The sequence below is a fragment of the Venturia canescens genome, chromosome 1, assembly GCF_019457755.1.
Source record: "Venturia canescens isolate UGA chromosome 1, ASM1945775v1, whole genome shotgun sequence".
Taxonomy (NCBI): Eukaryota; Metazoa; Arthropoda; class Insecta; order Hymenoptera; family Ichneumonidae; genus Venturia; species Venturia canescens.
In genome coordinates, this window is record NC_057421.1 from 7522742 (window position 1) to 7548175 (window position 25434).

Below are 25434 nucleotides of genomic sequence, written 5' to 3' on the forward strand. Positions count from 1 at the left end.
CTTAAAGGAGCAGCTTAAGGTCAAATACGACGGGCTCTGCCAACCTTGCTCAACAATTTTTTCCTCCATTGGGATGCTTTTCTTCGTTTTGATTTTACCGCAAAGTGAGAAATCATGTAGAGCAGTTTCGTCCGAATTCATCATTCGCAGGTTCGTTTTAATTTAAAAATTCAACGAAAAACAACTTTTTTGCTGATTTATTAAAAATTTATAGAATCTTCCTAAAATAAATATTATTTCGCATTATTTTATCCACCCTCAACCCCATTTAGTTGCACACCCACAATCCCAATTACACCGAAACGTGGAAAAAACTCGATCCATTGACAGTTTTGATACGCGAAATCGCGGAGTAACAAAACGGTGATACATTGCGATGGCAAGTCTCATTCGTGACTAGTCGGAGAGGTGCGCGACGCGATTCGGGTTGACCCTGACCCAGAGCGTCCTACATAGGAAGCTCGTTCCACTTTTTCGACGCGATGCGGTCTTTCCGGGTTGTGCGAAATTTTCGTTCGTCATTCAAATCCGTTCTGTTTCCTAAGCAATTCAGAATAGAAATGAAAAAACTTGGACGTTTCGTGGCGAAGCTGGAATTCGACGGTGTTTCGTGTTCCAAATTTTTTTACAGGATTTCCGGGGACCTACGACGACGCTCCGACAATTCGCCACTGGCTGGTTATCTCGGATGGAATTTTCAGGTGATGCTCGTCGAGCGTCGCATTAGTCGAGCAAACTTTCGGGAATCCTCGGCTCTTTCGGAAGCGCTCTTTCGTGTGAGAGCTCTCGGATATAGTCAGCATCACTTCAGGGAGAGAGACGGGGAAAGAGAGAGCAGCTGTGTGGAGGCTTTTCTACATATAGAGGTGCGCCAGAGACGGGAAACGTACCAGTCTCTTACGAACTACGCGACAATACGACACCGACAAAAGCAAACTTTTGTACCGGAGGCCGTTCGAAAGTAGAAGTGAGTGTGTATTTTTAACGTTAGATTCTTTCCGGAATTTGGGCGCAAGTTTATCCACGAAACCGAGATTCTTCAGTCGCGCAACACTCGAGCGAAGTTCATCATCGCATGCTCCCACGAATCTGTTATTATTACAAGCGTTTTCAAACGTTGACTAAATACGAGTGCGCACGAAAATAAACAAAATCGCGATATCGTCAAAGTCGAAGGTGGGCAGAGCGATTAAAAGCTCGTTTCGAGGCAAGTCTCGTTTCTCAATTATACATTTTTCATGTTGACAGTAGATAATCTCGCGTCGTCCGAAAGAAGAAATGCAGAATGCCGTTCGCTGTTAATTTCTTCAATTTTAGAGTGGCTTTGCTCGTAAACGGTGCTTTTATTTACAGTTTTTTGTGAATTATGAATCGTAGCAATTTTTCGAACTACTTTATCGCGTAGATCCCAAAGTCTGTGAACAGCGTTATGTAATTTTTCAGCATTAAATATTTGAAAATTGAACGAGTGAGCTGAGTCGACATTGTTATCACTGTGAGGGTCAAAATAATGAACTCGAAGGCGAAGAAAACGTTGCCAGAAGATTTTAGTCGAAGGCAACGAAATCGAGATCAACAGCGAGTGGCGATCCTCCCGAGGAGGGTTGACCATGAAAAGTCCCATCAGATATTAGCTTGACTCAAATCACGTTTCCCCACTCGCTGCAATAGTCGATCAGTCCCACCGAGTGAGAGCTTTTCCTTAGTTTTTTTCCATCTTATAGTGATCCTCGTTGAGCCTTGTATTCTCATGGGATTAAGTTGTCTGATAATGAGAGAGAATTTTGAAAGATTGCATTATCGAATACCGTTCATGAGATTTTCCAGGCCGCGATATCTTCGATTTTATCGAGCGCATCTGCTCGATCATTTTCATTCGTAATCTCAAAAAGGTAGTCACGAGAAAATGGAACTTTCTTCAGGTCGAGCACTGAATATTTCGAGCACTAATTCCCCGCTCGCAGCACTCACGTGTAATAAATCAGTCAGAAAATTAAGTCCCACAGATTTATGTACACAGAGACGCATCCGAGTACGCTCAGGATTACAAAAAAAAAAAGAAAGAAAAAAAAAACAATAGAAAATTTAATCACGCTTGTATTTCATAGCTGTCGCCGAATCAGTTAGCGTAGCAATTTCTATCGACGATAACACGTGTTCGTGCTCCGACACGTTGTGCGATGGAAACGTTTGAGGTTCGCACACGACAAACGTCATTAATTTCTCGTGCATCAATATTAATCTGTAACGTCCAACGTCTCGGATTTAATCATTGGCGATTCTTCACTAATATTATCGATAATCTGTGCGCAGATAAAACCGAAGACGGAAGACCATCGGCCGGATTTCGTGATGGAGCAGAGCAACATATCGATAGTATCGCCAAGCATAATGACAGAAAACCCCACCGGCAAGACCAAAGGGACTAGCATATCTTTGCCATCGGGCTCGAGCCTCCAGAACGCGAAGGAAAAGTTCAAGTCGAAGTGTGAGTCAAATTACGATGCAGTTTTGCCATTTTTTCCGTCTTTACATACGGGCGTGAAATCTCGTTGAATTCTTCAATAAAAAACTTCAACTTCGCACCAAGTTTTGAGGTCCCTTCGAAATATTTGCAAACGAGTTTCTCATCGGTCTACGCGTCACTGCGGCTCCCGATCCGTTTCTGCCATAAATTTTCAGCCGATGGAATCCTCATCAAGCATTCCGTGAGCAGCCAAACAGCCGAAAAACCGTTTTTTTGTTCCTCACGATCCTGGACTACATCCACTCCCCATAAAACTGTATTTACATATGTGTGCTACTTGGGCTCTGTAGTCTCGATAGAGAGTACGATTTTCTCTAAAAAAGAAAGCATTCGCTGTCCCATGACGCGTGTTGTACGAGCGATGCATTTCATCGCGTGCTTAATACGCCTACTCTCGTATTAGAGTCCAAGCTTTTTATTCAGTCTTTATTATCAGACCATTCGCAAAGGCCTCTCGACGATTATAGCCAAGTTTCGCTAATCTAATTAGCTCGTAATTAGGGCCTGCTGATGCAGTTTTTCTTCGGTGCGTTCAGGCCATTCCGTTATATTTTTTCAATGAGATTGTCAACACCAGTCCTCTGGATTCGTCGGTATTGTTGTGAGAAGGAAAGGGCTAAAAATTATGGAAAAATTCGTCGAACGATCAGATTTTTAAATAGTGAACATGCTCAACATTTTTCTCTGCAACGTTGGTGCAAAACCCGTTGCGAAAGCACAAGAAAAAGCGATTTTTAGCCCACGTCGCAGGATACTCTGTGCTTCTTTTATAACTCGAAGGAAACTCGATTTTCGAGATTCGAGATTTTCGAGTGAAAATTCAAAAAACATAATTCCCAGCTCTGGATCTTGCGATTACTACGTAGGATATTTGCACGACGGAAATTCCGTAGTTTTCAAGGTCGTCTGGACCGGCGTGACCGACGGTATTGATCCAACCTTCGAAAGGGGCTCTACCCCACGTATCGTCCCACATTTCTATGTATTTGTGATTAACTACGCTAGTAGTAGAAATCCGTTGATGTTCACCACGTACTCAAACTTCTCATAACATTTGAGCTGATGAGCGATTAAAAAGACTGAAAGAAGAGTCAAAAGAATAGAAGAAAATGAAAAATAAGATTTCTGGGAGATTTAAGGGATTTAGGGTTCGTCTTATTGGTTATTTACATAAACGTGTTTAAATATGAAGAAAAATACACAGTAACAATAAAGTACATAAGGAAGGTCTGGAAAAAAATCGAGAAGATTGTCTTACTGGTAATTGAGATAAATTACGTTAAAGATTAAACGAAATTGGCGATGAGCACTCGTATAACCTCACATTTGCTTATTTCGGCATTTCGTTTCTTCTTGGCTGAGCCCATTCCTGTCACAGCCTTCTGTCATTTTATAAATACTTTTTTCTTGATCCATTTCCCTTTGTGTTTAGCCTCTGCGCTCGCTGATGCGATTTTTCACATGAAAAACTAGTCTTTTCGCCTTGGACGAATGAAATTTGGGGTTCGCTCAGTGATGGATCCCCGATTAATTAATGGCTTGTAATTTCATTCGCCGTGAGATAAGTTGAAAAAATTTCTTTACAGTTTCGAATTAATAACTCTGACATTAATTTCGAGTGATTATATCTTTAATCAAGGAGTAAAAATCGATCCAATTTAGACGCACCCAGAAAATAGGATTCTACGGATATGATCTACCTTAAGAAAACTTTGAAGTGGATCGTGTAAAAGGAAGAAAACACGTGTTCGTATCTCGATAGCAATCCGTGTGATTGTTCGATTTATCGAAAAACAAGCAACGAATTGATAAAAAATTTTAATCCCCCCTCGTTTTTCACGATTGAACCTTGATCGAGTTCCACAGTTCGTATCTAAAAAAGCTTTTTTTTATCTTGCTATCAAAATGCACGGAGTATTAAACAGCTCGAGACGAGAATTCTCGAGATGTTTCGAGATCGAGTTCCTTAGCCAGTGTCGGTCGTAGAAAGTCGCTCTACTTGTTAACAAATGAAAGAACAGCCAGAAACAAAACGTGCTGCTGACGGGAAAGGTGCGTTTGTGAATGTGCGTATAAGTCAATGCGCGGAGTATTCTCACGGAGAGCATCCTGTTTTTCTATATCCTGTTTCACGAGGATATGTCAGTTGTTCCATTTTGCTATATTTATGGCTCAAAATGCTGCTCTCTTTCTCCGAAGTTTCCGGTTCACGATACTTTTTCTACACTTCCGAATCCGTGACGAGGAACAAACGAGTTTTTTGTTTTCTATTTCTTCGAACGTGTAATGATTCGCATCGGTTTGGAAGCCGCGGAAGAAACTCGAAATTGAATAACTCAAAATTGATATTCGTGCTCCGAAATTTCTAACTTTTTTGAGACCATGAACAGATGGATTGAGTAACTCTGAAAACGCTCCTTGTCCGATATTTCTACGGTTTGAGTGGGCTCGACATTTCTTCGATTTTAGAACGCCTATTTCGATGGATTTCCGTGTTATTCGTAACGTTTTCTTTTTCATTTTTCATCTTCGATTTGACACATATTTAGATTATTTCTTCCTGAGATTCCATCGTTAGAAATCGCTCGATTACCAATCGCATGTTCACAGTGACCCTTGAAATATGCCGGAATGAGGAAGCTACGTGAGCGTTCATTGCAACGAATGATTCTGCTCACCAGAATCGGGCGATGTTACAAAAGTTAATGAGCGAATTGCGTGGAAAAGTCGGATAATTTTCGTAATTAATTTTCTTGGAGAAATTGCGAATGGATATCTAACGAAAGTGTGGCTAGGATCTGTGACGATAACAGTTTCATTGAATGAGTTCACTCCGCTAGCAGTTTTGTTCCACATTCGAAGTTGCGAGGTACTTTTACTCGTAACTATCCCTCGATGCGGTCTGCACAATTGGGAATTTCATTATTCGTTGACCACGACTAATTATGAGCCTCGTGTAACTGTCGTTAACTTCACTTTGGGACACAGCGAAAGGAACACTTCAAAAACTATTTTCATGAATTTTTTGACGGGTATAAATTATAAATGTGGATATAAAAAGCGTTAGGCCTGAAAAAATACACTCTTAAAACAAACAATTTTTTTTCAAATATTTATTTTACTCAATTTTCGTACAGAAAAATGGGGGAGAAAACAGGTCCAAAAAATGGGTGTGCGCCGTTGATAAAATCTCTGGAATGGATGATCGGAGAAAAAAAATAAAAATGGTTTTAGATTCGATAGGTAAATGGCTACGGCGCGTATCGTACGATTTTTTATTTTCTAAAAAATGGCAAAATGGCAGCGATTTTTCTAAAAATTACGAAAAAGCACGTTTTTTTCATCGTTTTTTGCAAAAAAAATAGTTCCGCTCAAAATTTCAAAATTCGTATGATACGCGCTTCAGCTATAGTCGTAAAGAACACGTGGTCAAATTTTGGTAAGGATCGGTCAAATAGTTTCGGAGATTTTATCAACGAGCCGTCCAAAAACGTAATTTTGAGAAAAACGAAGCGCGCTCAGACAGCAGAGTAAACGTCGCTCAAAAGTACACTTAGACTGCTCAGATCTTTAAAAAATTTTAGCATGATACTTTCAAATATGTATACTTTGGATAAATGCAATAAAAAAAATTGATTTTTCGAAAATTCTGAATAGAATAAACCCCTTCGAGTGGTCGTCTGACAAAACAGTCGTTTTGAAAAATTAATCCTCCCATGTGAAAAAGATTTCAATAAAACCGATGATGGTTTGTGGGATCTGAAAAAATTGTCGAAAAATGGCGAAAACAGCGATGAAAGGAGCTTGGGAGTTTCAGCCAAAGCTTCTCCGAATCTTGAAACGCTCACTTTTACTTTCTATCGCTGGATCCATGAATCCGAACGATCAAGATATTCGCTCTATGACAAATTTCGTCGCAGTTGGTTCAAGAGCAGAAGATTCGTCGTTGAAAGTACGAAAGAGTTGATCAGCGCAATTTATTCTCGCCGATTTAACACTTTTTTCACCAAAATAAAAGTCGCATATTCGCCTCCGCGTATCCGCATTGCAAATATCGTAAAATTCCTCCGAATCGCACGAGCAAGAAAAATGTGGAAGGTGATATAAGCGCGGAGCGGGCCGCGCAGGTAAAAAGTCAGAAGCTGAGAACAATCACCTTTGTCTCAACTGTAATGAGTTACGGCGTCGTAAACTTCGTCGTGTTTTCTAAATATGGTTTTTACTAGAGGCGTTTAGCGAATGAGAGCGCGTCAAGATGGGTTAGGCTCGCTCGCTCGTCTATGTGCAAACGTTTCAATAACACGTTGCGCTGAAAGAGTCGCGACGATAATGCGATAGTAGCGAGTTTATTAAGCATTCGTACAAGTACAGAATTTATGATTATGCTAACACTTCGCACGTGTTTCCTCATTTCTGATAGTTCAATTTATGAGAAATTTGTTTGGGTCGAGAATTTCTTATTTTCTTGAGAATCTTGAGTAATCTCGAGAAGGGAAAAGAGATTTTTACAGGTCCGAACGTTCGTGAGCGACGAAAAGTTGACGCAAGACAATGTGCAATTATAAAAGTACTAAAACGAGAAAAAAAAATGGCTTCGTACGTAAACATTAATTATTGTACCAACGTGATCGTTCGAGAATGTTTCTTCTAATGATTTTCATCGAAATGCCATTTGGATAATTGTCGTCTTGTGGCGTCGAACTGACTATCATAAATTTCACGCTTTTCTTCCGGTGAGTTACGAACTTTGTCTGACAGTTATTAAGAAATTCGTTAAATTATTGTTCTACGTTTCTATCGCATTTCCAATTACTCAGAAACGCAGGAAAAAAATGATCAAATCCTTCGAAAAAGTTTGCAGGAGATCGTCACAGAGCCTTACGTAAGTCCAGCAGTTTCTAAAACGCGCTAAAAGAAAAATTGTTTTTATAAGAGATAGCAATAGAAATGAATAAAAATAATTCTTACGCATTATCTATTAGTATTTAAAGTTTGTAAAAAAATTTATTTCATTTCTTTCTCAAAAGTTACAACATAAAAAATCACGTTTCCCGAAGCACTATGAAAAAAAAAAATTTGCTCCACGCTCTGCATCATTTCTTCTTGAAACGATTACAGATCCGCAAAACGTAAAAAAATTCTTGTAAAATAAAGTTGTAGTTATAGTCCGTCGAGCCGGATTTTTGAAATTCGAAAAATTTAGCAATTTACGGCAGTTTTAACAAAGTCTGCATTTTGTGTCACAAGGGTCATACTTTAATTAGGTCTATAACAAATTTTTAATCACAATCTCAAAAATCCAACTCCACAGAGAAAACAATTTCGAACATTAAAAAAAAAAGCATGAAAAAATAATAAAAACTGTATGAGTTAAGCAGTTACATTTTCTATAATAACTTTCGATCTATAGGGAATTTTTACAATCTACTTTTACAGAAATACACCTAAAACTATAGAGATTAATAAACTGTAAAAAAAAATCGATATTTTGAAAATTCCGGACTTATGTAAGGCCTTAAATAAATTTTTCCAAACTCTAAGTTCCCTTTTTCAACAAAAATTCCGATGGATTTCATATCCGGAAAAATATTTTCGCGATTCAGCGTACACGAATGCCTCCATAGACATTTTTCTCCAAACGTTTTTTCGATTTGCACAGATGTGCTTTGAATCTACGAGTACAAGATTCGCATATATTCGTATCAACATGTGCTCTGTTAATGCTGAGCGTAATTGAAAGCACACATTCGATTGGAGGGGCGTAAATATTGATAACAGTTGACGCAAATATTGATACGCGATTGCTAATTATTTGGACTTCTGTATTTTCTGGTTCATGTTTCCCTGGAGGAAGGTTTTCGTATCATTTATAATCTCTGGGGGACGGTGATAGTGATTGGATGCGGCGTTGAGCAAGGAAAGTTTTGGCTTCTCGATTCCTATCTCTTTATCTCGAGGATCGATCTCGAAATTGGGCATAATTCGATTAATTTCAGTTAGCCATCGAATCGATCTTGTCGACGTGGAGACTCAGGATGTTTGTTCAGTAGTTAAAACTTAAACACGGAGAGACTTTTATAGCAAAAATTACTATGTTTTTATAGTAACGTCGGACCACATCGATATTATAATAATAGTCGCTACAGAGTGTGTAAAATAATGCAAAAGTTTGGGGAACCATTACCACAGTTCGCAGTAAATAACGCGCTGTACTATATCAAAAATTAACACCGAGCGAATTTTCATCAAAAACATAGTAAATAATGAAATGATTTGATGAAAATTTAGGAGATAACGTAGCAGTCGTTTCTCTGTGCTATACCAAAAATTGCATAGTTTCGTATTTTCTCTTTTACCGCACTGAATTTTGCTCAATAACATAGCAAAATAAATTCATGCGCCCACCAATAGGGTATTTTACACCATGTAAAAAAATATATAAAAATGCATGATTATGATAGATTTCGTAAAAAGTAAACGAGAAACGTCAATATTTATTCATAAAAATGCAATGTAAATTTTATAATTCAATTTTTTAAATCGTCTTTTTTCAACTGTTTTTTTAATGTCGAAAACGCCATCCGCCATATTGGATTCCAGCGTGACGTCACTCCGATAGTATACAATCTAGATTCTTATTGTGCGCTCTGCGTTATTTTGAAATTTTACAAGTTATTATGCACGTCTGTGGACTTTTATCATTCATTTGATTAAAATCGCATTATGGAAAACGGTTTTGTGAAAGCAGATAGTACAAATCTACCAATGATAAATATTTTGGTGGTGGCGATGAATCCACAATTTTTGTGGCATTTTTACACTTGTATTATTGCATTTAGGCACGAGACACCAATGATATACCACTATAACTCATTATTTTTACAAATCTTATTACTTGGTCTTTCGCAATTGTATTGTTTACTAACGGAGTGACGTCACAAACCGAAAAAACATGGCGGCTAGCGTTTCCCCGCGAAAATTGAAAATCATAAATAAAAAATAGTTTTCAAGACAGTTTTCGGTCTTATAAAATTGAAATAAAAATTCTACTGGTTTATTACGATCACAGGATTATTTTAAAACAGTTTTCAAAAAAAGGTGTTTTAAAGAAACCCTATTATATGCGGCGTTGCGAATTTCAAGCAATTTGTCCAGTCCAATTCACCAATTTTTAACATTTCGCCAAAGACACGAGTGACATTCGATCGATACATCGTTCGATGTAAGAATGTCGCAGACCTAAATTTTGCCTGTCGTACATAGTAAAATTAGCGCTGTTACAAAACATAGCAAATTTTTCTAGCAAATTCATCGGAAATATAAAAAAGTCTCTCCGTGAATATTCGTGTCAACTTCAGTCTTGGCGAAAGTGGAAGTCTGTGATTAAATCTTCATGCCGGAGAGATTTATTTCTCCGCCGATATTTTTAGCTGTGCACGATCGATAAAAATGTACTATTACTAAACCAAGAGCTAAGCTAGTAATTATTTATTGAGCTCGAATGCGATAGCGCGGTTGAAATGACAGACGGAAACGCTGGCAGGAAGCTCTGCAATGTTTTCGTTCCATCGTCACGAGTTTTTCCAGATTCCTCAATGGCTTGGCCAGCAAAACTGGGAAACGGCAGGAACAAAGTAGTTTTTCCATCGTCTGTTTTTCCGTGTGAAAAAACCCGCTGAATTTAATTATCATGAGGAAAGTTAAGAATTCGAGAAGTTTTCAACGTCCGTGAGACAGGTGAAAAAATTCTTGATGCTATAAGATCGGGGTCGTTAACCGGTCCGTGAACTTGACCCACTGTCACACTTGTGACCCTCGCAGCGATCATGCGCGCGCCTACGAGATCGTTTGTGCGAGTAGTGTCGTCTCCGTGAATGACGCTTACTGCGAAAACTTTCTGTTAACGGTTACTTCCACTGGGATATCTCATTCGGTCTCAATGCTCATAAATCATTGAATTTTTCTACTCGTTCTGCGAAGAAGATCCGATTTACTCTCGTCTGTCAGTCTGCTCAGTACAAATCTTTCGATTCATAGAATTATCGCATTCCATGAAAGTATTTTCAGTCCCGTGCTACTGCGAAGCTTCATCAACGCTTCTATGACGAATAATTTTTAATTCTGATGTTGAATTAATCAAGCGAAATGCATCAATGAAAATTAGAGTCTTCCAGAGACGGTTTTTTCGACTGAATTTGTTCTCATGCATTATCAGCTCATCAATTTTTATCGATTTTATAAGAATGTCATGAGCACGTGTACGCTTCTACAGAAAAATTTCGTTTGAAAGTAGATTGACAAAGTTTAGCAGAATGGGTATGAAGACAATTTTCTCTCGCGCACCCCGCCATGCTCTCGGGCTTTGTCGTGATTGAAGCAATTTCCTTTCTCAACGATTCATATTGAGAAATCATTCCGAGTCACGAAAGCCCAATTTTTTGTAGACTTGATCTTTGTGCGCTCTTAACAATTATGGAGTTACTTGAAATCGCTGGGGACAGAGTTCTCGAATTACGTGTCCCTTCGCTCAACGAAGAATTTCGAGTTCTGAGGAGTGCGGTCTTGAGATAGTGGGTTAAAAGACTCTGATATTTCAAACGTTCGGACCAATTAATATTTCGATCGACATCGTTTTTGATCGACGTTTTTCTCGAGAGAAAAATAATAGGTTTGAAAAAACTGCTGAGTGACAACAATATTTTGTCGCAGAGAAGCTAAAAATTGTTGCTCGTCTCAGTACTTTCAATAAATTCAACTTTTTATTTTTATTCAATTACCCCGAGCTGTCCTTGGGTGGGGTTCAATATGTCGAATAACTGAATTGTAGAACGGTCGATATTTCGAAATTTTTAAAGTTGTGATATCAGTTTGGAGAAAAATAAGTAATTCGAAATTATTATTCCCGATCGACTATTCAGCAGATTGCGTGTTTAATCAAACATTCCTTCGTTGAATTCGTATTTACCAGAAAATATATATTTCAATAGTTTTCATTTCGAATGCAATTTTAACAGACCATCCGAATGTCAAAAGTTCATATTTTCGAATTCAAAATGGAGAGTAATTGTCAAAATGGCGATGTTTAAAATTGAAGATCACCGGTCTGAGTAAGTGAGTGAGTGAGACGAGTGTATTTGGAGCTCTCCACTGCATTTCTTTATTTTGATCGATCGACTTTCTAACGTTTCGCTATTTTGACTGTTCGACTTTTTGGTGTTTCAGTATTTCAACCTCAGTAATATTTAGTCTTTCGTTATTATATTTTCAAAATTGTGAATTTTCACAGTATCGCTGACTGTAGTAATTTATGAATCGAAGGAGTGATAGTCGAATTTTCGAAAAATCGATATTTTAGTCATCGTGTCCTATGGGCGATTGTTACATTCTATTTTCGATGTAAGCGTGCTTCGAACCTTGCAGTTTCTGCTTTATTTATTTTCGGCATTCAAAGCTCTAGTCGAATCTATCCGTCTCCACATTATCATTCGAGGTTTACAAACTCGAGATTTTAGCTGTTCGAAATTTTAGTCATTCCAACATTTGATCCCCACCCGCTCACCTTCAATTTCGATGTTAAGTTATTTGATGTTAAAAAGTAGAACCAAATAATCTCGCAAATGTCATTTAATTCAAAGCTTCCAAAACGTAATGCGCTTGAAAAAATCATTCAAAATATTGAATAATTAGAAAAAAAAGGAAAATCGTTTGAACAATGCGAAGAAATGGGATTATAATGGATGAGAGATAATAACAAGAAAACGCGATTCTGTACCGTTCAATGATTCATTGTCTTCGATCGGTGTGTCAGGAAATGTAGAAGAAAGTTTGTTCAACCGGTGCGTAGAGCGAGTAGGAAACCTCTGTATCGAGTGACCATCTAAAGTGTGCGATTATCGAGTATCGGAGCTCGGCAACGTAGAAAATCCTCGTTTCGTAAAAGTTCAGTTGATTTGATTATTTTAATTCGCTTGTGAGAAATCCAAGTCTTTGAAATTGCCACTTTGAGATTCGGGGTGGATTGTACAACTCAAGATGAGAGCAATAATTCTGCACATTTATAGCAGGAAATTAGAGAGGCTGAATAAACAATTTGGTCACTTTCATTGGGAGATGCGATAAAGATTTCTGAGCGAGCAGGTTCGTGGTCAAGCCAGGAAATATTTTGAGCTCGGTCGAGAAGAGCGAAGAATTGCACCGCAGGAAGGATGCTCAGTCCTTTCACTCGTGCCCACCAGGATATCTAACACACAACATAAAACTGATAATCCCAAGTGTGTTGTGCTTTCACGATTCTCATAATTGTAGCCTGTGACTTTCATCGTAATTGCACGAATATTCTAAATCCGCGAGTGCTCACTTTATGCTTTCGACTGAGAAAGATAGATGAAAATTTATCTCTTACGAAATCACACGAACAATCGCATGGAAGAGACAAAAGAAGAGCGAACTATCTGATCGACCAAATAAAGGGAACTTTCATTTTCACTGGAGAATAAAAACAAAACAATGGAACAAGTTCATCAGTGCGAATTTAACGAACCTTTCTTTTCAACAAACTTCGGGAAAACCATTACACGGTTTTATCGACGAACGTGTGAAAAGATGCGATTTTAAACGATCTCAAAAATCGGGCAGAGAAATCCCCGAATGAGGCCAAAACGTTGTTCGATGTCGTTGAATTTCTTCGAGAAAAAGCACGTCCAAAGATCAACAACGAAAATTTTTACTGTTGAATTTACAATGCAGAATCCTTTCGAGAAAACAGAAAACTGGAGTACAATTTAAAAGGTTCAAATTATCCAAAAAATCAATAGTTTCGAGCTCTGCAATTCTACTCACCAACACTGAGAAAACGGTTTCGTTTTGTATAGTGAAGAATTTATTATTTTTCAAGAATTTTCAAAGTATTTAGACACCGACTACAAACAGCATAGTATTTTTTGCTTTTTCCTATTTTTCGTCCCTCGAATTCTTAACAGAGTTATGTGCATAGCAAAAAGTGATGCACGTCAGAACTATATTTCGTTTTGTTTTCGAGTGTTATTCATCAAGTCAGACTAGCACTCACAATAAGTGGAAATGTATTGTAAATCACAAATTTTGACTGTCAGCAAGTTAATTCTGTGACAAATACACGAATATACACCGAATACGTGTGATATTTTACCATACATATCGTTTTTTTTTAGAGTTGCCTGAGCATACTCTACATTACGAACATTTGAAGTGACTGAAAACATTTTTTACTATGCTTATAGAGAAAAAGACTCTTGAGTCTTTTGAATAAAAGGCATGGGTATTTGGTCTTTTTAATATGGTAGATAGAAAATTCTTATTACTGCTCTTCGAATTGTTGATGTTAAATCTTTTTAGAGGGTGGGGGTAAGAGACGAAGCTCCTATGCTAATACATCGAGTGACGTCAGTAATGCCAGCTTGTAGATAGTGAATGATTACTATTCATTCGGATGAACAATGCGAAAATTTTCAAGTGTTTGAATGATATTATAAATTATTATTCAGAAATACGTTTATTTGAATCACTTAAGATTGATAGAAAATTTATTCTCGGTAATTGAAAATTGCGTTGAAATAAAGACAAAGTTTGGCAACGTTGCGGAATTTCTTCGCCCTCAGCTGTTGGGTTGGATGCAGTGAGCCCTGTGCCTCTGTGTACGTGTTACTTGTTGCCGCATTTTTACGCTGCAGTCTCAGTTAACCCGATATGATTGTCACATATTTTCGGTGATTCTTGTTATCTAAGTCGATAAGCTATCTGTTCTTTTCAGTTAAATCATTCTATATATCGTCCTGATCAGAAGTGTCGTTTTTCAAATAAATTTCTTCATTAATAAGAGTGATGTAAGCAAAAAAGTGTGAAGGTTACGACTTCGTTCGATTAAATCGATGCAATGAAATGAAATTTTTACTCAACTTTGACATTTAGTTTCTCCAAAATGAATTCGGTAACCTCAGTTTTCCTTGAAACATTCAGCAGATATTCATCAACAAAAGGAAACATTTTTATAGACATCTATTCACCTCAAAAATTTTAAGGAAGTTGAGGCATTAGAATGAAAATGATGTCATCGCTTTTAAACCGATCGCATCTTATAAAGTGTAAAAAAAATCAGTTAAATTTTCAGACAGTTTAGGAGCGTCGTTGCTGAGAAAAATCAATAACAATTTGGCCCAAATAACATGTAATCTTATAAAAGTCAAGACACATTCAGTGATATCTCCGTTAGAAATGATGCTAAAAATATGAAATTTTTTGGGCAACATGAGCAAGGCTTGCTGAACGATGACAATTTTTTTCAGATTTATTAGGAGATTTGCTGAGATTATATTAATAATAATCTGTTTCCCATGCAGATTTTTCAGGCTAGGATCGTCACCGTTCGTGTTTTCGACTGAGCTTTCACCAATTTTTCGTCTTTTTTTCCCCAACTTTTCTTTAAAGTCTATGCAACGTTGCCAAACTGTAAACTGGCCTTACTTTTGAAAGGTACAGGTCATAACTTTTGGGTAAAAAAAATGACTGTACAGCCTCAACTTCCTTAAGCAACAACCTTATTGCTGCAATCCAGTACGCATATACTGTCCCCGAGGTACTATATTCCTAATACTTTCCTCTGGAATTTTCGGCCTCGTTTTCTCCGCGAAGGTCATGTTCTACGCACATGCGAATATTGAAGTCCTCAAGCCCCCTTGGAATATTCTGATCTCAATTACGTTGCGTATTTGTCAAGCCCTACACGAAGGAATTGTGGGAGGATGTCAAGCGTTGGTGTTCAGTTGTTTCCTGACAGAGTATCGTTAAGTGGTCTGCCAATAAACACACGTAACATGGACACGCGTAACAAAACATGGCACACACGGAATTAGATGTGGTGCGTTGACCCTCGAGGCAATACGGCATCTGCATCAACAGCCACCTGCCATCGTGCAAATTTCGCATCGACTCCTTTCGCTCCCCAGTCTCCGCTTCGGGTGGAGAATGAAATTGGTGGCGGGCATGTGGAGTTTTTGATGGAAAAATTCTTTCATCACGGCTGCTGGAGCCTCGTTTCGTTTGAAATCGTGTAAGCATGTCGGTTTTCACTGGTTTTAAGTTCGAACGAAGGAGATTTTATCAATTAGTCTGCAGTTCAATTTGATGAAAGGAAATGACTCTTAAGCTTCGTAATTCAACAAAATGGCTCGGCATTTTGACTCGAACCACTCGCGAGGGATTCATTGAGAGATAATCGAGTCTCGGCGAGCCTCCGAATGCCTGAGTTTGTATTTTTAAGCTTCTTGAGTAGAACTGTGGAGAGGATCTATGTAAAAATGCTTCGTTGAATGGAAGGTCCTTCAAAGCGTCGGAAATTCTCGGATTAAAGATTTTTCAAAAACGATCGGAGACTGCTGAGTTTCGAAAGCTCGAGAAATCATTTTTTCACCATTTTGGAAATCTGACTGCCTCGTTTACGGTTCATTAACGAGTTTAAGAGTCTTGATCCACTAGGCCCCGCAGCTCCGGATGAAAAGGGGATGCAAATGGAGGCGAAGGAGCTAATTTCCTCCCGGTTGGCATATACGAAAAGAGATTGAGACGCAAAACGAGTCGATGGTAGGCGGGTCGCTTCGAGTTTCGCGGTTGGCGTAACTAATATTTATTAGTGTCCGAAGAGCTCTCGAGGGCGGACTTAACTCGCGTGTATCCGTTCGCATTGACCCCGAGGCCGGAGGCCAAAAGAGAGCATTGAAAAACCGGCACACTGCGTGCTCGTAGCAGTCTGTAGTAGAGCAGGGTTAGCCTGGTCAGTCACCCTCCGGACTTTCAGACGTGTGCACTCAATTTCAACCCTTTTTCCTCGGGTTTCGTGTGCCTGAAACTTGTCCTGCGCTGCGGAGGGGTTGGGCCAACGCATTCGTGTTCTTTTCGCAGGCTGCTTTATCACTTTTATTATTTATATTCAGCTGCACCAAGATCTCCACTTTGCCCATCAATCAGTTGCAGAGGTCGACACAAAATTTGACATTTAACCCTAGAACGCATGACTGGGGTGTGAGCACACCCCACGCGAACTTCAAACTACGCTCCCGTCCTAACAAGCGACATTATCGACTGATTATCGACGGATTTTTTTATATATAAATTCAATTGAAATTAGTTTTATCGAGCATCATTCTTTTCGTTATAAAAAAACGAAGAAAATGGTGTAGGATAAAGCCAGTTTAGCATCGTAGGACCGGATTTATAAGCAGAAAAAGATTGGGGTGCGTTCAAACCCCGGTCATGAGGTTGAGGGTATGAAAAAAGGCACACGAGGTGTAGGGTTAAGTATGAAATTTTGGTAGATTGGATCATATTTGAACGAAAAAAAAATACGTGGCATGAAAAAGTTTGCTTTTGCATCCAGGAGAACGTTTGAACGATATTTTTGAAAATGAGTCATTTCAATTTTCATTTTATAATAAAACCATGACACTGAAGTTTGCAACGTTGGAGTCCAACGAAGTGAAAATACTCTCCAACGATTCCAGTAATTGTCCAATTCTGTTACTTGCCTAATTTGCAATTCATAGTTACTCAGTCCACATCAATGATTCGTGAAATAAAACATTGGCCAATTACAAATGTTATTTTCGTTAATTTCATTGGACTCCAACGCTGCCATTGCAACTTCGGCATCTTATAAAACTTTACAAATATAAATGTATATTATTTCGATTCATTTTAACTATCAAACTAGATTACAATAAAGTGGAAAATGATTCAAAAATGAACGCGGGCTTTGTTGTTCCATGTAAATCCATGTTTTCTGTTTGTACAAATCAACGGCTTGTTATTTATCACTCGAATCTATCAAAATTAATCAAAAATACTTATGAAAACCTGAACATGTGTATTATTATTATAAATATCACAAATGCAAACTTTATATGAAACCAGCCTATTTTTTCTTCGTTTTCGTGCGTAATTAATTAAAAAATCATGAAATGAACTGTAGGACAAACAAAATTTTTTTGTACAGTCGTGTTTGGGTGCACTATAATTGTTGATGCTTGCTCATCTCTGCTCGGCGACTTTCACACAGCCAGGAGAGAAGAAAGGAAAAATTGGAAATGAAAAAGAGCCACGAATCGAATGGTCGTTTGAGCGCTTTTTCTCGTTTCCTTAATCGTCTACACTTTCAAAAATTCAGCAAGCATCCACTATCGATTTTCCACTCTCCTGCAGGTCTTCCAACCATTCAAGCTATTGGCATTCGCAACGGGGGATTATCGACCTTGCGGGATATTCCAAATGTGCGATCATCATCGATTTTCACTATCCAAACTCCCAAAATGTAACACAATTCCAGGACGAAACTCTCAGTTTCCAAAGTCTCCGTCAAGTTTCGTTCTCGACAATTATTAGTTCGAGGCTATGCGACCGTACATCAAACTTGCTGCTCGAATGCCTGCAAGCCTGGAGATCATAAAAGCAATTTTATCGCGTCTGTGATTCCCTGCGCGCATGAAAGCCACCGAATGAACTTTACTATCTTCAGTGGCGAAATGATGAGAATGCCGAGAATAACTCCAACTATTCCAACTGTACAAGCGATACAAGAGATACGCAACATTCGTAGAATTTTCGACGTGAATTTTGACGTCGTAAATACCGACGTTGAGCGTTCAGCTGCTGCCCTACGCAGTGCGCGCAGGTACCCACGACCTTACATGCGAAGAGTGTCCCTCGAAGTTTTTTTTTTTTTAATACACACATCGCTGTTTTTCATCTCAATATAAAATCGAGTTCGATATGTGAAAACGTAAAAACTCTGGATCGGTAAGCGCCGAAACCAAAAGTAATTTGGTTTGAAAAGGCTCCCAGCTGGGTTGAGTTCACTCAAATTTTTTTCCATGCTTATAAAGGCATGTAAAAAGAGCAGTAAAAAAATAGTTTTCTTTTTTATTCTTTTTTTCTGTTATGAATTTGGAGTTCGGAATTCGAATGTTCGTAATGAGCTTTGGAATGAAACGGATTCTGCTCGAAAGGGGGAAGGGCCAGTGGCGATAGTTTCAATTTTCCAAACGTCTATTTTCAGAAACAAGGTTGACATTCCACAGGGACGTTTAAATGCCTGATGGACGGGCGGATTCATCCTGAATTTACTCTGAATTAAATTAATGTATTCCGACATATATCACGACATTATTCTCATTCATATCAATTGCAATATGACTTTCTACATAATGAATTTGTATGATTGAAAATAAACGAAAAATTTCATCACCGAAAGATGTCGCTTTAAATATCGATTTTCATTAATGGACGAGGAGTGCTCTTAATGGATAAAATTTTCGACCTCGGGATTCCGGGCATTACGTTATCGTTGCTAATTTCTGGAAAATTTATTAAGGAAGTTCACGCGAATCTAATGGAAATCGAAAGTTCCAACTTTAAGAGTTGAAATTTGGAAATATGCTAGAAATATACAGTGTGCATCTATTCCCACAATTATTATAGGATCTACCGTCAAGTTGTCGAGAAAACAATTAACGAAAATCACATTTTTTTAAGGGTTATACAGACACACTTCCTGTGCGACGATCTGGATTTAATGAAATAGGATCCTCCCAACTTAAAGAGCCAAAAATGAGAATAAGAAAACGGAATATTTTTCGATATCAATGACGTCTTGAGAAAGCCTCGTTACCGGTGAAAATCACTTGAAAATGGAAAAAGAAAAACACAATGTCGATACAAACGGTAGAAGCTTTAACAAGACGATGATCCAGTTGATTTAAAATATAGATATGCATACGCATATATAAATAAAAAATGACTGTTGTCACATTTTGCTTGGCGATTTTACTACGAATTTCATTTATTTTTTTTTGTTTTTATTTATTTTTATATTTAAATTTATATAATAATAATAATAATAATATAAATATTTAAATATATAAATAAATAAATAAAAATATTTAAACCGTTATGATTATATTAAAAATTGATGAATCTCAACAAATAAGTTGCGCATAATTTTGATAATTGTGAAAATAAATTTTAATTGTTTCTTCGATCATGAAAGGAGCAAAAAAGTTCAGTTGCTTTTTCGAATCACAAGTACTGCATGATTTTTAAAGGAAAAACAATCGTGATCGTTCTTCAATTCTTCAGTTAACAGAGCATACGTTTTTGCTATAAATAATCCGGTGAATATATAGTTGGGGTCATAAGTGCAGCGATTAAATTTTTATTGTCAATCCTCAAAGTGTGGACTTTTGGAAATTTGATTTTGAACAATAAATGAGTCGCGGGCTTTCATAAAAACTAAAATCGTTTCAATTATTATTCTTTTTTTAAATAAATTTTTAATTCGAGTATTATCACCGTTTTGAAATATGGAAAAAAATGCATACGTCAGATCGATCATACAAATTTTTCACACGATTCATATTTATTGTTTTTCTTTTAAATTACAGGGGTGAAAGAACTTTTTCAGGAGGATTATTCGGCATGGGACACCATGAAGATCGCCTTGGCCGAGTTTATTGGAACGGCAATTCTCGTGTTCATCGGTTGCATGGGCTGTGTTGGAAGTCTCGGTAATCAACCGCTGTCGTTGCATTCGTCACTCGGATTTGGGCTCGCGGTTATGATCGTAATATTGGTAACTATTCAATAAAAATTCCTTTGATACAAGTCGATCCTACGATTCTGAGTAAAATTGAGTTTCCTTCCTCGTGCAATGCAATCTTTTCTCTATTCGTTTTATGTCTTTCTTTCGAACAGAGCATCGGACACATAAGCGATGCTCACATAAATCCTGCGATCACGGTTGGCGCTGTTGTCCTGGGCAAAAAATCTCTCCGATTAGCTGCAGTCTATCTCGTCGCTCAATGCCTTGGAGCCGTGGTTGGTTACGGTCTCTTGAAGGTCAGTCCAACGCTCGAAGAAAATGATCATTTACGTGCTGCAAAGTGAGCCATTTTTGAGCTGATTTAAACAACATTTATTTGCTCCTCCCGGCAGGTCGTGACTCCCCAATCTTTGCTTTACGGCGTGGGCGGACCCGACACAACTGCGAACTTTTGTATAACTGCGATTCACAAGGACATATCGCTGATTCAGGGTTTCCTCGCTGAAGTAATTGCAACTGCTATTCTTATGTTGATGGCATGTGGAATTTGGGACGTTCGAAATGAAAGGAATACCGATTCGGTCGCGCTCAAATTTGCCTTTGGGGTCACTGCCCTGTGCATGGCTGTGGCGCCGTACACCGGCTGCAGCATGAATCCTGCGAGGTCTTTGGGGCCTGCGATATGGAACAACAGTTGGAGCGACCATTGGGTATTTTGGTTCGGACCGATAGCTGGCTCGTTACTCTCGTCGATAATGTATCGATCGATATTTTCACCTGCGAAAGGCAAGCCGGAGGATGGCTTAAATTTCGACGCGACTGAAGTCCGAAAACCCGAGGTAAACGGACTTTCTCAATTCGTCATTCCTGCCAAGAACTTTTATCGCCCAGTTCAATTTATTCGTTGATTTGAAACTTTTGGGAGAGTAAATTTCAAGGTTATTCAGAAAATATTCTTTTGGCAAATCTTCCTGCCATGGCTGCCTCGAGCGGATGGGGTTCAATATGTCGAATAACTGAATTGTAGATATTTCGAAATTTTTAAAGTTGTGATATCAGTTTGGAGAAAAATAAGTAATTCGAAATTATTATTCCCGATCGACTATTCAGCAGATTGCGTGTTTAATCAAAAATTCCTTCGTTGAATTCGTATTTACCCGAAAATATATATTTCAATAGTTTTCATTTCGAATGCAATTTTAACAGACCATCCGAATGTCAAAAGTTCATATTTTCGAATTCAAAATGGAGAGTAATTTTCAAAATGGCGATGTTTGAAATTGAAGATCACCGGTCTGAGTAAGTGAGTGAGTGAGACGCGTGTATTTGGAGCTCTCCACTGCATTTCTTTATTTTGATCGATCGACTTTCTAACGATTCGCTATTTTGACTGTTCGACTTTTTGGTATTTTGGTATTTCAACCTCAGTAATATTTGGTATTTCGTTATTATATTTTCAAAATTGTGAATTTTCACAGTATCGCTGACTGTAGTAATTTATGAATCGAAAGAGTGATAGTCGAATTTTCGAAAAATCGATATTTTAGTCATCGTCCTATGGGCGATTGTTACATTCTATTTTCGATGTAAACGTGCTTCGAACCTTGCAGTTTCTGCTTTATATATTTTCAGCATTCAAAGCTCTAGTCGAATATATCCGTCTCCACATTATCATTCGAGGTTTATAAACTCGAGATTTTAGCTGTTCGAAATTTTAGTCATTCCAACATTTGGTCCCCACCCCCTCGAGCTATGCTCAGATTTGGCTGGAATTGGAGAAAAAAAATTATCGTTTTTCAAATCTCCCCCTCGCGATTGAATGAATTTCGAGAGCGTCGTATCGAATAATCCTTAAAATCGAAACGTCTTCAAACAGGTCTGATATTTCCGTCCACGACAAGAGCTATTGTTACCGGAATTGCATTACGAATGTGGAGAGTCTCGGTTTCGGGACCTTTGGACATGAAATTTGCTCAACCGCTTTGTCTCCTGGAAACTGAAGATTTCACGCTTGCCGAAGTAGACTGCTAAATTAGAAAGTTGATGAGAATTTACGAATAATAGTTTCATCAACGACGAAGGAAATATCTACGACGAGAAAGTCATTTTATCGAGATTCGAAGGCGTGCAATAGAAGCGACGAAAGTAATGTCAACAATAGTTTATTAATCCGCACATATCCGTCCTGAAGCCTCTCCATTATGCCATGCGTTTTGGAAGGTTGAAAAATCGTCGGATAAACCCTCGACGCCAGGGAGCATCAATCGAGACGAAAAAAAGGAACGAGGTAACCGATAAAATGGAGCTAATAATGAGAAACGATTAAAGATCGATATCACGATAAGTTATAGTGGACACAACGACGCCTCGTCGCCTCGGGTGTGACAGATAATCGTATCGACACACACTCACCCTCGCGCCAACACACATGCACGCACGAACTCAGTGACATTCCATACCGTCGAGGTAATTCCATACCAAACTCGAAATAACAAAATTAGTGAGGACGACGTTGGGTTTGAGAAAATGAGCTTGAGATTCCAGCACCGGAGCAACCAAAATGATAGACTAAAGTTTTAATTGTACTCTGGGGGGGAGGGGCGGCCGAGCCAATCTCGAGCTCAGTTTTCAAAACACCTCCGAGTGTATCTCCGTACACAAAAGCGAACAAAAATACAAATATTTTTCAATATGTACATAAATGTAACACTGTGTATATTTTTTATAAATCAACGAGTGGTTTTTTCCAAATTGAATTAGTTGTTAAGTAATCGTAACGAGTGATCTTGAGGCTTTGCTAGTTTTCGAGACAATTTAAAGACGAAGGTTTCAGTCGAGGGTTATTGACGAATCAAAAAATCCCCGAATTTTCATGACCAAGTTGATACAACGAAAATGCGTTTAACGATGTGAGGAATCATGTTAAAGACACCAAAAGATACGAGACGAAAGATCTTGAAGATTTAACACATTAACGATTATGAGTCGTAACGATGAGAAGTTTTTTGTACACGATCGTCGTTACGATTTTCTTTTTCTTTAGTATAGAAACAAAATCATGTATTTTCAGATACTTTGTGATAAGAATTTTAGTGAATAATCGACGAATGAGAACAATCTTGGTACTTTTATGACCAAGTTTTCTTCTGATACGAGAAATTAAAAAGGTGGAAAAAGTTGATGAATAGTGTGCTGCAGAGATCGGGAGACGCGAGATGAAAAATGGTGAAAATCCATCATCAAGGTCGATCCTGACGATGAACAGTTACAGTGGCATCGATCGTTCATTTTTCTACAACGAATACTTTGTGCTACACTTGCTTTATTCTTACGTTAAGAAACACAAAGTTGTAATTATCGTTTCACCAGAGCTATGATGTATTTTGTGTGATTATTAAATATACGTAGTTTAATATGAATTAAAAACTCTGATTTCTCGTTGTTTCGTTCACTCTCATGCGACGTACAAGCCAGTGAAAATGCCAAGGCGAGAGTTTCATTCACACTTTCATAATGGCCTTCATTTTTAACTCGCTCATGTGTCACTGCTCGCACAGAGCTTGTGGTAGGTGGATGCGGGGCATGTGACTGCGTCCGACATTATTCATTCATAACGATGCTTCAAGTGATTTTGCCACCCAACTCGAGCAATGTTTTACTACAACTTCTACTACCGTACGATGTTTACACGCAAGCCTGTATCGCTCACTGTATCACGTTTCTTGCCATTATCCAATCGACACGAACGTTCACGAAATAAAAAAGCTTTTCTATTCTCCCCGACCTCACGGAATTGAGATAAGCTTCCGAAAGCCGGAAGCTCAATATTGATCCTCAATATTTCATGGGTTATTCGAATAATGAGTGCTGAATTTTCGCAATTGTCTCGGGTCAAATTTAATGACCGAAAAGAACGGAGTTTCAGTGTATTTGTATCCGAGCAAGCTCGGGGAGCAACATATAAAGAATGGTAAATTCGAAAGAATTTCATTTTTCAACAATTGTCGTGCTATTTTTATCGTTTACGAGAGACCATTCTCTGTGAATTCTCGAATAAAAGGACTTTGGGAAAATTCACGTGGCGGGTGAGCAGAGGCTGATTCGGAGAACGTGATTTGAAATTATGAAATTGAATGTACGCGATTATCGAAGTTTGCGCATTCACTATCGCAGAGCTTTTTTCGTAATTAATATTTTTCTAGGTTAACGACGAGGTAAGTAATCTCATAAATTCACAGCCACTATTTCTAATTAGTGCATTAAACTGGGCGTAAAAATATTGTGAAAAGTCAGCAGTCACTTGACTGGCATCCAGGAGAGCAGTTTGAGGCACTTTGAGGGAGATGCTCGAGCGAGCAATCAACGTAGATATTATAACATTAATCATCGAAATTCGATTTTTTAATAAATTTTAAAATGCTATGAAAATCCTTTCGGAGAGTCTTTTCATGGTGAAACGAAAGTGTGTGTCATTCGGATCGAAACTTGACGTCTGGAAACAGTCGAATGCGAATTGATGAACTTTCCTACTTTTTTTTCAAATTTTAGTTGAAGCCAAATTTACTTCGGAACGTTAAGGTAGCTCCTGTACTGCGTGCTAGTCAAATGAGTGCCAAATTTTCAAAACGCTTTTCGACCAAGTTTAACGTACGGATTAAATGTATTGTTAGTGGATTTGTATTACAGCATATCTTATTAAAATGTGAAAATATGAAAAACAATAGTTTTGCAAAACTATCAATCCATAAATGCGAATTTCCACAATGACACATTTGCATCACGTCTCATTTCGTTCCTCAACTGATCCTTTACGAATTCACAACGTGGATTTTTTAAAAATTCATTCCTTTAGAAATTATTAATGAAAAAGTTTTTTCGTCTAATGAACAGTGAGCTGTAACAGTGAGACGATTAAGTTAAAAAAACAACTTCGTAGTGGACTCGTAGAGAATCAGTTGAGGAATAAAATGAGATGTGGTGCAGTAAAATAGGTCAAAAAATGCAGACAATTTTTTGAAAAATATCAGTGAAAATGGTTGGTGGACGGTTTTACAAAACTATCGTTTTTCATATTTTTACATGTTAATAAAATATGCCGTAATACAAATCCACCAACAACAAGTTTAATCGGTACGTTAAGGTAATTCATGCACGAAACGATTTTCTTAAGAAAGTCTTGAAATTTTAGAGTTTAAATGGGTAGTCGACTGACGTCTTATCGGTTATTTAGATAAACGTGTTTAAATATGAAAAAAAAATGCACAGGGTTTTAGGGACTATGCGT

General features: G+C 38.0%; 1 protein-coding gene across 5 annotated transcripts; it reads left to right on the forward strand.

The window, feature by feature from the left end:
• The first annotated feature begins 770 nt into the window (after positions 1-770).
• On the forward strand, positions 771-23582 carry LOC122418879 (aquaporin AQPAe.a-like). Of its 5 annotated transcripts, none has more exons than XM_043432967.1 (6): positions 771-1207; positions 2314-2488; positions 19993-20180; positions 20303-20446; positions 20543-20989; positions 22027-23582. In XM_043432967.1, exons 2-6 carry the CDS (start codon positions 2353-2355, stop codon positions 22030-22032), a joined length of 921 nt encoding a protein of 306 aa, XP_043288902.1. In that variant the 5' UTR covers positions 771-1207; positions 2314-2352; the 3' UTR covers positions 22033-23582. The 5 variants fall into 5 exon arrangements, with proteins under 5 accessions (XP_043288902.1, XP_043288912.1, XP_043288918.1 ...); XM_043432977.1 differs by having other exon boundaries at positions 771-967; XM_043432983.1 differs by lacking the exons at positions 771-1207; positions 2314-2488 and adding an exon at positions 4465-4579.
• Positions 23583-25434: the final 1852 nt, after the last annotated feature.

What these genes read in the sequence shown, in the direction of transcription:
- LOC122418879 (XM_043432967.1), top strand. Translation starts at nt 2,353, where the DNA reads ATGGAGCAGAGCAACATATCGATAGTATCGCCAAGCATAATGACAGAA. An exon ending in CGGTTATGATCGTAATATTG is followed by an intron (nt 20,181 to 20,302) that starts GTAACTATTCAA and finishes TCTTTCGAACAG; the next exon opens with AGCATCGGACACATAAGCGA. An exon ending in TTGGTTACGGTCTCTTGAAG is followed by an intron (nt 20,447 to 20,542) that starts GTCAGTCCAACG and finishes TCCTCCCGGCAG; the next exon opens with GTCGTGACTCCCCAATCTTT.